The 14162-nt window shown below is 48.1% G+C and overlaps 3 protein-coding genes across 3 annotated transcripts; 2 read left to right on the forward strand and 1 right to left on the reverse strand. All coding sequences in view use genetic code 12, as the record gives it.

Moving 5' to 3' along the window:
- Positions 1–40: 40 nt before the first annotated feature.
- Positions 41–2404, forward strand: UTP13 (Utp13p; the record flags this gene model as incomplete). The annotated part of the gene is made up of 1 exon (XM_025486286.1): positions 41–2404. One exon carries the CDS (start codon positions 41–43, stop codon positions 2402–2404), a length of 2364 nt encoding a protein of 787 aa, XP_025343836.1.
- Positions 2405–5113: 2709 nt separating this feature from the next.
- On the reverse strand, positions 5114–6178 carry WOR2 (Zn(II)2Cys6 transcription factor WOR2; the record flags this gene model as incomplete). Its single annotated transcript, XM_025486287.1, has 1 exon — positions 5114–6178. The coding sequence occupies one exon, from the start codon at positions 6176–6178 to the stop codon at positions 5114–5116; it is 1065 nt and encodes a 354-aa protein (XP_025343837.1).
- Positions 6179–11531: 5353 nt separating this feature from the next.
- Positions 11532–14118, forward strand: CXQ85_002623 (uncharacterized protein; the record flags this gene model as incomplete). The annotated part of the gene is made up of 3 exons (XM_025486288.1): positions 11532–11556; positions 11607–13579; positions 13609–14118. 3 exons carry the CDS (start codon positions 11532–11534, stop codon positions 14116–14118), a joined length of 2508 nt encoding a protein of 835 aa, XP_025343838.1.
- Between the last annotated feature and the right edge of the window lie 44 nt (positions 14119–14162).

A 14162-nucleotide genomic window follows, 5' to 3' on the forward strand; every position in this document is an offset into this window, starting at 1 on the left:
TTGAAAAATCATCTCAGCTCCATAATAGATCACAGGTACCATGGCAGAGCCAATTAGACAAGCATACGGTGTCAAAGATATAGAGCCGTTCTATGTTGGTGCCACTGCAGCTGCCTTTTCTGAAGATGGTTCTATTGTCGCTACCCCGTTAAACGAAGATGTCGTGGTGACTGACTTGGCTTCCAATACTATTCTCCATACGCTAGAAGGCGATGGTGAGCTTGTCACTGCCCTTGCATTAACTCCAGATGGAGCTCATCTTGCTGTCATTTCCCAGTCACAGCAGCTTCGAGTCTATAACGTTGAAACTGGAGAGGTCACAAAACAGACAAAGCTTTCAGCACCAGTGTACATCGCCACGGCTGATGAGACGTCTTCTCTTTTTGCATTTGGATCCACTGACGGTGTTGTCACTGTGTGGGACGTTGAGGGTGGATACATCACCCACTCGCTTAAAGGACATGGTACAATCATCTGTTCTTTGTGTTTCCATGGCCAGCTTCATTCGTCTAAGTGGATGGTAGCGCTGGGAGACACTATGGGTACGTCTAAGGTGTGGGATTTAGTGAAGAGAAAGTGTATTTCTACGCATCAAGAGCATTCAGGTGCTGTTAGAGGTCTTGCCTTTTCGCCAGATGGAGAGCAGTTCATCACAGGTGGTAGAGATGCCGTGGTGGTGTTATACAACACCGATAACTTACGAAAGGTGGTAAACACGATAACAGTCAGACACCAAGTGGAGTGCTGTGGCTTTGTAAAGATTCCTCTGGGAGAACTGGTGTTCTACACTGCTGGTTCTGAAAACCAGGTCAAACTTTGGGACATCACATCTGGCAAACCACTCGGTGGATCTCCCAAGCCGTTGGAAACTTCCGAAGAGCTCATGACTATTGATGTAATCCACACAAATGATGATACCCGTTTATGGATGATTGTGTCTGATCAAACTATGGTCGAGTTGTCTCTAGAAGACATGTTCGTTGAGGAAGGAGCTGCTGTTATTCCAATAACGAGAAGAGTAGCTGGTAACCATGGTATTATTGCTGACCTTCGATATGCTGGTCCTGATATGAATCTTGTGGCTATGGCCACCAACGCTCCAGCCTTGAGAGTGGTGGACTTACAGAATGCTCCACTTGATGTCCAGCTTTACGAGGGCCATACAGACTTACTTAATTGCATAGACGTTTCCGAAGATGGAAAATGGATTCTCACAGGAAGCAAGGATAATCTGGCGAGACTTTGGGGATGGAACGAGGAGGAAGAGGGCTTTTCTTCTTTTGCTGTATTCACAGGCCACGCTGGAGCTGTTTCTGGCTGTGCTTTACCAAAGAATATCAACAACGTTCCAGCATTCGTCATCACTGCTTCTGCTGACTTGACGGTGAAGAAGTGGAAGGTACCAAAGGAGGCTGGGTCCACGGTTAAAACCAGTGAGTACACTAGAAGAGCACACGACAAGGATATCAACTGTCTTGCTATCGCTCCAAACGACGAGCTTTTTGCCACAGCATCTTTCGATAAGTTGGGTAAAGTTTGGGACTTGGAGTCAGGCGAGACTGTTGGTGTTCTCAAGGGTCACAAAAGAGGACTTTGGGATATCAGCTTTTGTCAGTATGATAAGCTTATCGCCACGGGATCTGGAGATAAGACAGCCAAGATCTGGCTGTTGACGGACTATACTTGTACCAAGACTCTCGAAGGACACACAAACGCCGTGCAAAGAAGTCGGTTCATCAATAAAAACAAACAAATAATGACCACGGGAGCGGACGGTTTAGTGAAGTTGTGGGATGTCAAAGAATCAGAATGTGTGGCCACGCTTGATAATCATAGCAACAGAATCTGGGCTGCTGACGTGAAGGAAGACGGGTTGCAGATGGTAACCGCTGATGCAGACGGTCATTTGAGTCTTTGGAGAGACCGGACTGAGGAGCTTCTTTTAGAGCAGGAAGAAAAGAAAAAAGAGAAAGTGGAGCAGGAACAGCAGTTGAGCAACTACATTAATAAGAACGACTGGAGTAATGCCTTTTTGCTTGCGTTGACGTTGGAGCACCTGATGAGATTATACAACGTGGTCAAAGCCGCCATAGGGAGCAACGATGACCCGGAGCTGGCGGTTGGCTCTAAACAGCTCGAGGAAACGATGAAAAATTTGCAAGACGAACAGATGGAAGCACTTTTAAAGCGAGTCAGGGACTGGAATATCAACTTCAAGCAATTTGAAATCGCTCAGAAAGTTTTGACCGTGATAGTTGCCCAGCTAGACATGGAAAGAGGCAACATTCGTAAGATGGTGGAGCAGGTTATTCCATACAACGAAAGACATTACCAGAGACTTGAGGAGTTGGTGGAACAAACATACGTGCTTGACTATGTTGTTCAAGAGATGGAGAAGGCCTAATTTATGGAGGGATTATTTTTTGGGCGCCCAAATTTTTTAAGGAGATGCCCGGCGTTGTAAATTATTTCCAGCTACAGTAAATGGAGGAGTATTGCAGAAACGGCGGTTAAATTTGCCAACCGAGAAGCAAAAAATACAAGAAAAAATAAATACACAAACAACAGAAGTATGCTGGTGCTAAGAACCGCAAACAGGGGAAAGCACAATACCCAGTTGTCGTGCTGGCCAGTAAACCCCAGCGTGTAGAAATGACGGAGTTTACGCTTACAACCGTTCCCACAGTACGCCATAGCCTAATTACGAAAAAGAGCTAGCCAGTGAGCAATAAGCTCTAGCACAAAAATGGTCAAGCGAGGTGCGTGGAACCGAGAAGCGTAGCGACTTTTTTTTACAAGTAGGTACAGCAACGAAAATAGCAGCAAGGCAATACCAACAAACCCGAGCGCCCCAACCCACCTTTAAACCCAGCAACGACCAAAAACATCCCATTTAACGGTATTATCGTACCATTCTGGTCCTCCTCCCACCGCTGGCTGGCTGGAAGCACCTTGACGTGGGGGATGTCTCGGCTAGGGCCCAGGTGCGTCAGGCTAAAGTCGGCTAACGCAAACTCGCTTAAACAATCACCAGTAGTGCGCCGCGGAGGTTCCACGGCAGGCGAGCGGTTGCAGTTTTTACCCTGCTGGGAATGGTGGAACAGGAAGCAAGTGAAGTTAAAAAGGTTAAGCCAAGGCATGAGAAGGGGCGAAGGTCCAGAGATGGTCTTAATTTTTCGTTTATTCCATTTTTTCACTTTTTGTTTTTCCATCTTCAGTGCCTTGGCAGAAACCGTTGCGAGCGTTTCGTGACACCAACGCCGCTCGTGTTTGTGTGGTGTTATCATAAGAAGGTCCAAAAACCGTGTATGTGGCGACCACTATGTTGCATTTTTAGTTTTCCGTTTTATCAGTTGGAGTTGTTTTCTGGTGGTCTGAGCACGGCGTAAGTCGCTTTATGATATGCGCTGGGCGCCGAACCCCGAGTTGACGCGGAGCCCCATGAGAAAATGGCCTCCCCAAAAAAAGAGGTTAGACAAATCCGGGGAGAATCACAAAAGGGCCAAGCAGAAGAAAATAGGCAAAAAAAAAAGGTTGGAAAAAAAAAATAAGGATGAGATGGAAGTAGAGTTTCTAGAAACTCACCTGATGGCCCAGCAAGGAAAGAGTAGCCGTCGTTAACCGACGTGTTCGTATTTCTTTCTTTTTACACCGCCCACGGATATCCTTGCGAGAAATAGATATGGGTGGAGGTTTGGTTAAGGCGGTCCACCGCAGGCGATGAACCGGTCAAAGTCGACCAGCACGGGACATCCACCGTTGGAAAGTGAAGAAAAGAAGAGGAAAAGATGACCCTGTGGGTAGCCAACAAAATGAAGCTTTTCTGGGTAAACCTAATTTATGCTCTACCTGCTCTGCCTGGGCTGTCTTAGCTTTTTGCTAAATCCCATTTGGCTTTTTCTTGCGGCACAATTTTCGGCCTGGGAAGGCAGTAAGTGGCTCGCGTAGATGCTGCCTTGAACCTTTGAATCTCGAAATCTGCCACAGACGCCGTGCCCTTGAAGAATCTGCCCCTTGGCGCCTCAGGCGAGCCGAGCGAGAAAAAAGAAAGAAAAGCCAAACTCAAAATATCCCTACACTTTTCAATCCGCAAACCTAAAAAGTGTCCAAGCCTAAAGGCTTGCCATGTCCACGACGACCTGGCCTTAGCGCGGGTGCAAATGCCCCGGGTGCGGTGGAGACTTTTTTCACCCTTCAGTCTAAGGTATAGCGGGAAAGCCAGGCGGCAGCGGGAAATGTTGCCGAAACAAAAAAAGAACCAGGCCTGGAGCCCAAATTTAAGAAAGATATGGGCCTACTTTCTTCAAGCGCAAACCACCACTTTCCTGGTAATAGTTGCCTCGGGTTATGGGCCATTGCACTGACGATTGCCCTTTGCCATGGGACAATGTCTCGACAAGCACCAACAATGGACAGTGGCTAGGGCTGCGAGCAGGGCTGCGTGGCGTGCACGCGCGCGAGCGAGCAGTGTAACAACGCTGCAGCGATCCGACGTACGGCATACCGTGCCGTATGCGCAAATGTCCACATAAAGCACTGGACAGATACGTTTGTGGGCTTAAAAATAATCATCAGCTAGCGAGGGGAACAAAAGGATAGGTTAAGTTTCAATGGGGGGAGTGGTGGAATGTTGATGACATGCTAAATGAACCACCCACTATATCATAACCAGTGGAGTGACACTTGACTCGCTTCGGGTCTACCCACTTGGTAGGGCCTTCGCGCTTTGCAGCCACCTGCAGTTGCAACTCAGGCACCGATGGATAGTGTGCACTCTGGAAAGTGCATTCAGTGGGGACAAGGCTTGTTTGAAGAGGATCTCAGCTTCATGGGACCCATAATGCATAAAGAATGTATAAGCGGGCACGGCGGGCCGTGACTTGATAGCAAGACTGCTTGAAATAGATAAAAGATTGAAAGAAATAGCGTACTTTGAGTAAATGCAATGTATATTAGTCACAAACGCCTGCGTTTGTGGAAGAAGCTTATCCACCCAATGAAAAAAAAAAAATTAGAATCAATCCATTACTTCTGATCATCAAATCTTGGTCCTCGGGATCGATGATCATGATCAGCGTAGCGTGGGTTTTCCTTCTCGTTCGCTACCGCACCTTTACATCAAGTCATATACTGATGATCGTCTATCCTTGTCTGACTTGTTCAGATTCTCCAGGTTGCGGCGCTTGCCTTGCTGAGGCACCATCTCGTAGCCTAAACAAAGTTTCTTAGATCTTTCACAGTTGTAGCAATGTGGTTTACGCTCGTCACACTTGATCCGGCGTTTGCGACAAGTAAGGCACCCGGTGCGAGTTCTTCTTTTGATGATCCGGCGCTTGTTCACCAACGCATTGTTCTGTTCAAGCTCAGCGTGCCTTGGGGCCTGGCCAGGTGGCGGTGGACCATAAACAGGCTTGCCATACTGAGGTGGCATCACTGTAGGCATGAGTGGCGGAAGCCCGACGTTATAGTAAGGGTTCACGTTGTTTGGCATCTGCTGGTAAACGTGAGGTTGCATCACTACGCCGGGCACAGGGCCCATCATTTGTGGCTGTGGAGGCGGCACGCTGCTGGGTGCGCCAGGATAGTTCTGTTGATAAGGTGCATGAGGGTGTTGTGGGGGTAGATGCTGATGCTGATGCTGCTGATGCTGTGGGGGATGTTGTTGTTGCTGAGGTTGAGGTTGAGGTTGAGGTTGCTGCTGTTGTTGCTGTTGTGGTGGGTGTTGATGCTGGAAGTGGGGAGGATGTGAAAGCAGAGATGCTCTCGACTGTTTCGGCAGCAGCACGTGTAAGGGTGACTCGACATGGGGCTGTTGTTCGTGCAGCAGGTGTTGACTGATACCCGGATGTTGTGGATGAGGAGTCACCTGTGGTGGTGGGAGTTGCACCGGATGATTTGGAGAAAAATAGTCTGCCGGGCGGGAAGGGGCGGATATAGGTCCCAGAAAAGAGGTGCCTCTGGATCGAGGGTGAGGCAAAGTGTTCGGTACCACTGGCATAGGAGCCAGAGGAGGAGGAGGATCTTTTTGGAGGTATTTGTCATGAGGCAGCAGCACAGGTAAAGCCGAGCGAGGGCTCAGGGCCAGGTGCCTGGAAGAGTTGTGGTTTGAGGAGCGGTCTAGCACTGAGGAGAGCAGGGCGCCCACCATCAACTCTGATACCGACGGAAGCTTGGGCATAATGATAAGGGGGGAAGGAATGGGGGAGTAGGCTATAGGCGCGATGCGACGAAACACATAGAGTCTAAGACAAGCTGGCCCGGGTTATATAGCACAGGAAGAAAGGGCGATGGGGGGAAAAGTGGGTGGTTACGGAATGGTGATAGGAAACGAGCGGTATATATAGTGATAGCAAGAGAAATGCAGGGCCTGCATGCTGCAAGGTGGGTTACATGATTTGGCGACGATGTGCTATTGCCTGACGCACGTTAGGTTTCATGTCGGCCAAGCGAGAAACACCGTAACCGTAAGGTGGGTGGGAGGGTAGCGACATCAGACACTTAGAAGAAGATACGGAAGTAGGAAAGGGTCAGGGAGGAAGAGGAGAGGCCCTGGAAGAAGGGGATAGGGTTGGGAAGACGAGGCGACCTGCATAGGGGAGAAGATTTCAGAGACCAGCACGCAGCTCGTGCATGCGGTCGAATGGAGGTGCAGACGAAGTGCAGCAGAGGTGCAGTGGATGTGCATGCACTATACAAGGGCGCATTGAGCATGCATGCGTTGAGTATCGAGTGTGCGGCAGCAGTGTTTTGACTCTGAGATGCGCAGAGGGTGGTTTTTATTTGCTGCAGTGGACAAACAACGCCCATTCTTTCTTACCCCATCAAGCGAGCAAGGGGCGCTGGCATTCCACGTTAAACAAAGGCCCTTCCCTGCTTTTCGTTCCCCCCCCTAGCATTGCGCTCGTAGTACATCACCAAAAAAAAAACCTTTTTTCTTCTTCCTGTTTCAGTATTGTCCTTTTCGCCAAAGCCGTCAAGTCTTGTCTTAAGTATAAGGAGTGTCGCAATTTTGTGAATTTTACTTTAGGGGGAAAAGGAGGAGGGGGAAGTTTCCCACTCCGTTTCCTGAAACAGGTTTGTGGTTTGGCGGCACCGAAGGTGCAATACCCGCTGGCGAGATACACAAAGCCTTATTCTCATTGCGGTGCACCATTTTTAAATTATATTTTTATTTTTATTTTCACCCTTTTTTTTTGCGGCGTCAACCAGAAAAAAAAAAAACCACTAATTTTCCTTCGGTCGCGGCCAGCGGCGGCGTAACTGTTAATTTTTTTTTTTTTTTTTTTTCTTTCGCGCGGGCACAAATTATCCTGGCGCCGCGCCGAGAAGTTCCCCTAGCCCAACAATCTCGCTCGCTCGCTTGGCTCGCTTGCGTCGGACTTCTTCACTTTCCCCCAGGAAGGTGGCAGGAGACGAGAGTAGAGAAGAGCAAGCGAAGGCAAGCAAAGGAATGGAAGCAGTCCACTAACATAGATCCAAATGAATAGGTAGGCATCAACGTGCCAGATAAGAAGGTCCCCCACGAGGTACAAAGTCGGATGGCGCCGGGAGGTGAGGTGGTGCTTTTGTGCCCATGCCCAGTGACAAACGTGTGGAAGAGGTTTGGAGCCGAGGATACCAGGGCGAAAGGTGGCCAGGAGTCCACGGTAACGTTGTAGCTCTGGGCGCTGCAAACGTTCTTGCATTTGGCGTTTGATGCCTCTGGCCCAGTGCTGGGCAGCCAGGCTACCAGCGTAAGTGTAACCGTGGAAAGCCTCAGGCTAAGGCATGGGCAGGCCGTCAATGGGGCCAAGGCGGTATGACGGTGCGCGAGGAGTAAATTCCCAGTGGTGACCTCAGCCAGGTCGAAAAAAGGCAAGGCAGAGGGCAAGGCAGAGGGCGAAAAAGAGTCTGGTGACGTGGGGGCATGAAACATCCAACGAGTAACGGCCGGGGAGCGTAAATGCAAAGACAAAGTTCACAGATGTACCAGAGAATAAATTGAACAGGGAAAGAAAAAAACCAAGAAACACAAAACTGGATTGGCAGCACTGGCGGACTCACATACACCAGGTTCACAAAAGAGGGCAGGTGATGTTGCACAAAAAAAATATAATAAAAAGACCTGGAGGGATCAACAAAGTGTTTTGTTATCTCTAAAAGTTGCCAGTGCCATTTCCAGTAGCGAGAGGATTGTAGGACGGTCGCCCAAAAGTGACCCTGGGGTGACACAGCCAGGGACTTTTTAACGGTGGGAGAAACCGAAAAAAAAAAAAAAAAAAAAATGAATGGGCCGCACAGAGGGTTAATCTGTCTGCACCTCCACTGCAACCAGCAGTGAAAAGCTTCGTTCATCTGACTTACGAGCGCATTTCTGCGACACGCAGCGGGCAACCAGCCGAGGATGGGGGATTTGGGGGGCACTTTAGGCACTTTAGGCACTTTTACCAGGGCAGGTCAGGAAGTGACACAAGGAAAAGACAAAGGAGGCAGTATTGGATTAGACGTTTGGCAGGACGTGGGAGATGTAGGAAACAAAAGGTGATGCAGAGGAGGTTAGAAGGAGGTAGTCGGATCGACCTTTTAATACGTCCACAGGGAGCCTATTCCTCTAAGTAACAAGCAAGAATGAGACAAGACGACAAAGAAAAGACAAAGGTCCACGACAAAAGGTTAATGACAAAGACGAAAGTTCCACAAACAAACGCCGAACAAAGGCGTATGGAAGCTAAAAGACAAGCGGCAGTCTATAAAGTGTAAAAATGACCTCTTTTTTTTTTTGCTTGTTACCAGACAATCACCGTACATGGAACTGGAATGTACCACGGAAAAGTGATCCGTTGCTGCTCATTGCCCTGTCCTGGTCGTCACAGGCGCTGCAGCCTACCGCAGGAGTGTACGAAGCACCGAAGGATTCAAACGCTGCGACAGCGCCTAACTCGACCAGAGACAAATCCGAGCGCCAGGAAAAAGTAGTGATGAAGGGGAAGGCCTCCCCTTCTTATATAGTGGTTCTCCCGTTTCCTGGAAAGCTGGGTCGGGGTTCTGGGGATCGCTCAATGTTCGGCGAGAGGCGCCGGCAGCCGACTTTTCGCCTAGGCACCTCCATGCACCTTGGCCCTCGCGCATCTTCTTACGGCGAGCCTGTGAAAGATCCAGGTGTGTCTGACTGACGCTGCTTCGGCACGGCAGACAAACAGACAGACAGACAGTTAGAGAAGGTGGGAACACAGAACCAGGAGGGAAAAATAGGTAACGCAGCGTATAGACAAATTAAGCAGCCCAGCAGCTTTTAGGCAACGGTTAGTAAATGACTATACGCTTTGTAATAGGCCTGGCTCAGCCCACCCTGGCTGCCTCCCTGGCTGTCAGTACTCCCCAGCTACTTCCCTGCCTACTGCCTGCTGCTCCAGTCCCCTCTATATACTGCCTGTCCCTCTCCCTCTGCCCCTGCCCCTGCTCTCCCTCTCCCTCTAAACCTTATTTGGCCGCCTACGATCCACTGGCCATCACTACTTCCCACCATCACTTCTTTCTCTCCATGTCTACACCTCTCGACCCTCTGAGGCTTTGGAGTTAGTCGCGCATTCCAGCTGGCCGCAGATTTGCCTTGCTTTGCCTTGCTTTGCCTTGCTCAGAGGATCATCGATCATCGATAGTCGAGAGAGATCCTGGCGCCACAAGCGATCTTAATAGAAGCAATGTGAGATCAGATCGGCTTATTAGTGTGTTAGTTGAGATTTGCCCTGTCCTGCGGTGCCGTTTTGGCTTTTGGCTTTTGGCTTTGGGCTTTTATTTTTTATGCCTTCTTGGTGCCCCCCAGGGATCGGCAAATTTCACTTTTCCCTCGTCCCTTATTTCCTCTCGGTTCTGCCCGACATTCGAGAAATCGCGACAAATGTTCCCTTTTTTTTTTAGTGCCTTATTTTTGCCTTTAGGCTTTGCTTTTCACTTTCTGCATTTGCATCTCTCTCCTCTCCTCGGCTTACCTTGCTTGGCTGTTTCAGACCCACCTCCAGCGTCTCGTTCGGAACTTTACACGCCCACTTTCCGTGCCCACTTTCCGTGGCTACCTCCACCTGTTTACCTTTTCTCTTCTGGGCCTAGCACCTCGTACTTTGTCCCGCGGGGCAAGTCATCCTAGGCTTTTACCCAACTTCACTTTTTGTGTTGGTCACGGCGATCGACTGGTCGTAAAGTAGTGCCAACCCTTGGGGGTACACCCTGTAAATAAGTGGACTTGTTGACTGTAGAGATCCATTTTGTCTCTCTTTCTCTACGCCTTTGGTTTGGTCCTGGTAGATTATCAGATCAAGCAAGTGAATGGGAAGTACAATCGAGCAATAAAATGCACCCACTCGAATCATCGGCTTTGCATAGCAATGCAATGGATTTCGTGTATGTATGCACCTGGAGTGAAGATCGTAGGGTACTGAAGGTTGCCGAAAATGCATCTTAGTAGGATCAGCCTACTTAAATGAAACGCAATTTTATTATCACTTTACGGCCTCTATGTAAGGTTTGGGTTGTTTCTGGGTTGTGATTTGAGGTTTCTGGTTTCTGGTTTTTGGTTTCTTCAGATCGGCTGGTAGAAATAGGCAAGTATAAGGTGGCCTGGATCAGGGTGGCGCTTTGGGAGATCAGGATCAGATCAGGGTCCTGTCCTGGTGAGGGGACAGTAGTACAGCAAAACAGAAACGGTAGGTGATGCAATGACGGTGACTTAAAGTGGAGGCGGAGGGACCAATGAAGAAGAGAAAGAAGAAGGAGAATAGTTACTGGTTCATGAATTAAATTAATCTGAAGAGAATAGATCTCGTCCCTTTGGAGGGAAGTCCCAGGGGGTGAATGTAAATCGGGATCACTTCGTGGTCCACGTCTGGTCTGTCTGGTCTGCCTGGTCTGCTTTGTGGAAATCACGCTTCATTATTCGCCCTAATGACAGTGATGATCTTCTGGTTACATCATTCCAATTGCACACGCAATCAGGAAACTATAACGTCTGTTGCTTTAAACAGTAGGGCCCTGTAGATCGGGATTATTTGGACCACAGATGATATGCGTGGTGTTGAAGCAGGGAACCTTTAAGCAAGCCAGGCTTTGTCTATGCCTCTTCGTCACTCAGAATTGCTATCATTTTCTTTTTTGAATCAAAACAGCAACAAAGTAACTGGAATAGAGGAAGAGGCAAAGCAGAGGTTTCAGTCTAGAGGGTTCTGGCTGGGTGGTTCCATGTGGTGAAGATCAGGAGCTGTTGGGCTTCCAGAATGGTTGCAAAATGCGAAGCTCCAGTATGTAAGGTTTATGGTGAGAGATAACGGTATCTATGAATGAGATGCACCTGATGTGTGATTTATTATTTCGAAGCTACTATTGATTCACTCTTTGTTCCCCTGCCAAGAGCTTTTTTTTTCTTCCCATCTTTGCCTCTTTATTTGCCTCTTTGCCTTTTTTGCCTCTGGGAGTCGCCTCCAGTGGCTGCAAAATCACGTGCCGCCATAACGACTGCGAAATCAAAATAAACATCATCAATCTCTAGTTGCCTCCGGACCATGGACAAGGAATATCTTCAAGACGGTAAGTAATGGCCCATTTGTCTCTAAATCATCACTATATACTAACCCCAGACTTTGATCCGTCAAAGATCAAGGTAGCTCAATTGCGAAGCATCCTTCGCGAGAATGACATAGAGTTCCCAGCTACCGCAAAGAAGAAGGAGCTTGTTGGAATCTTCAACAGCACACTTGCTTTGCAGAATGGAAAGTCGCCAAAGTCTCCAAATGTTCTGTCTCCGATCCCAGATTCTGAAATTGAGGTCATTGAAGTCGATACAGATCAACAGAACTCCCCAGAAGAGAAGCCTAAAAAGAAGAAGTCTGAGAAGAAGAAGTCTGAGAAAGTCCGTAAGCCATCCAAGAAGAAGGAGCCAAAATCCCCTGAATCTGATAAGCTGAAGGTCGAGAGTTCTGATGCAGAGAAGACGGATGAAAAGGCTGTGGAAGAATCAAAGGACTCCATTGTTGATAGTCTGGCACACGACTCTACCATCCAAGAGACACCTAAATCTTCAGCTACGAAAAGCCCATTTGTCACCTCATCATCATCCAAGAAACTGAAAAAGAGAAAATCGTCTGTTTTTGATGACCACTCTGAGCTGAATACCCCGCCAAAGGGAAATATCTTCGAAGTTGATGTTGACTCAGATTCAGACACTGTTATCTTCAGCCCCAAGCCCAAGAAAGCAAAGACATTATCGCTGCCTGCTCCAGAGAAGAAACCAAAGGCCAGGAAAGTTTCTGCCAAGAGAGAGAGTTCTAGAGGATCGATCTCTCCAGCAGCCGAGATTGCTAGATCCGCGTATGAGGACGTGAAGCATAACCTCTCGAAGTCTACGCCAACAAAAGAGGAAAAGCCACCTTCCCCTAAGGTAAAAAAGCAGTCTCCTCCAGTCAAGCAAGAAGTGTCTGCACCTGTTCTCGCCCCTATCCCTGATAGTACTACGGATGTGTCTCGTGATGACACTACTGGGTCGGTGGACGATAAATGGGGCAGCTCAATCAAGGAAGACTTTGTTGATGATGCCAACAACTTTGATGCAGCACTTTCAAAATTGAAAGGCCAAGAAGACAATTCTTTGACAACCAAGGGTAGAAAAGACGAAGAACTCGCCAAACTACTAGGTGTGGATGTACATGGAGTGAAGCCAAAGCCAAGGGGCAGAAGAAGTATCACGCCTCGCAGGCCAATTGTCATTCCAGAAAGACGTTTGGCCTCTAACAATGGCTCGCTACTCGAGGATCTTGAAAAGGATGTTCTCCCTATCGAGCCTTTGTCTACGAAAAAGGACGAATGGCCCTCTTCTGTCAGTGATGAAGAAGCTGATACAGATATTGAAGATCAGGAAGAACAAGAAGAAGAGGCCCCCAAACGTACCCTTGCTTCAAGGGCCAAGGGCAAGAAGCCAAGGCCTCAGAAGGTGGCTACTACTTTGCTGTTTATTGGTCTTTGGGTTGTCCTCATTGGTCTCGCTATGTTCGGTTACTGGTACAGGGAACAGACTATCCTCATTGGCTACTGTGGAAATGAAATTGACAAGCCAACGATTCCTACCCTGCCAGATACACCTGTCTTGCTTTCGAAGTTAGGCGATTATCTTGATGACAATTTCAAGCCCACATGTGTGCCATGTCCGCAACATGCTAGATGCTTCCCAAACTTGAAGCTCGCATGTTATGAAGACTTTGTGGAATACAAACCATGGTACTACCAATATTGGCCAGTGTTCGATCCAAGAGCCAAGAAATGCATTCCTGATACCAAAAAGGCCGAGAAAGTTGAACTCATGATCAACGAGGCTCTTGACTTGTTGAGGGCTCGAAACGCCAACATTCAATGCGGTCTGACTGGTGTCGACAATTTCGAAGCCGGAATTGAGGTGAACGAGTTGCATGACTTATTGCTCGCCCTCAAGGCACCTTACATTACAGAGGAGGAGTTTGAAGATTTGTGGAAACGTTCGGTTGTGGAGTTGGAGAAGGAACCGGAAATAACGGTAAGGCAAGTTGCTAATTTTTCTACGGACCCAGAGTGGTCTCGTACTGTATTACTAAAATTATACTAACATTCTAGGTCAAACGATCTGCTCATAACATTCGTCCCCCAAGTGACGATTCTGACACTGTTGGCGAGACGCCGGAGCAGGACACGATTTTTCGATCAACGTCCTTATCGCACATCTCCTTGATGTGTCACTTATCCAACCATATGGTTGAATGGTTAGTGGCTCACATACCTCACTTGGTGGGTATAGCTGTCATTGTTATTGGCAGTTTCGTTGCTCACAACAATTATCGCCAGTCAAGACTTCAAGCACACCGCGTGGAAACTATCTACAATGAAGTGCTCAGGAAGCTTAAAAAACAAGCTAAAGATGCTCGCGATTCCAATGTTCCTCCTTATGTGGGTTCTATACAACTCCGAGACTTGATTCTCAGTAATGAGGAAAACTTGGCTCGCAAAATGAGGCTTTGGGAGTCGGTAAGCCGTCGGGTGGACCGTAACACCAATGTTAAAGCAACTTTGCTTGAAATTCATGGGGATGTGATGAAGGTTTGGCAATGGATTTCACACCTAGAGTGAATGCCACTTCATAAAAACGTCAATCGTAGGAGTAAATAGAATAA

The sequence above is a fragment of the Candidozyma haemuli genome (assembly GCF_002926055.2).
Source record: "Candidozyma haemuli strain B11899 chromosome Unknown D_2014730914, whole genome shotgun sequence".
NCBI classification, from domain to species: Eukaryota; Fungi; Ascomycota; class Pichiomycetes; order Serinales; family Metschnikowiaceae; genus Candidozyma; species Candidozyma haemuli.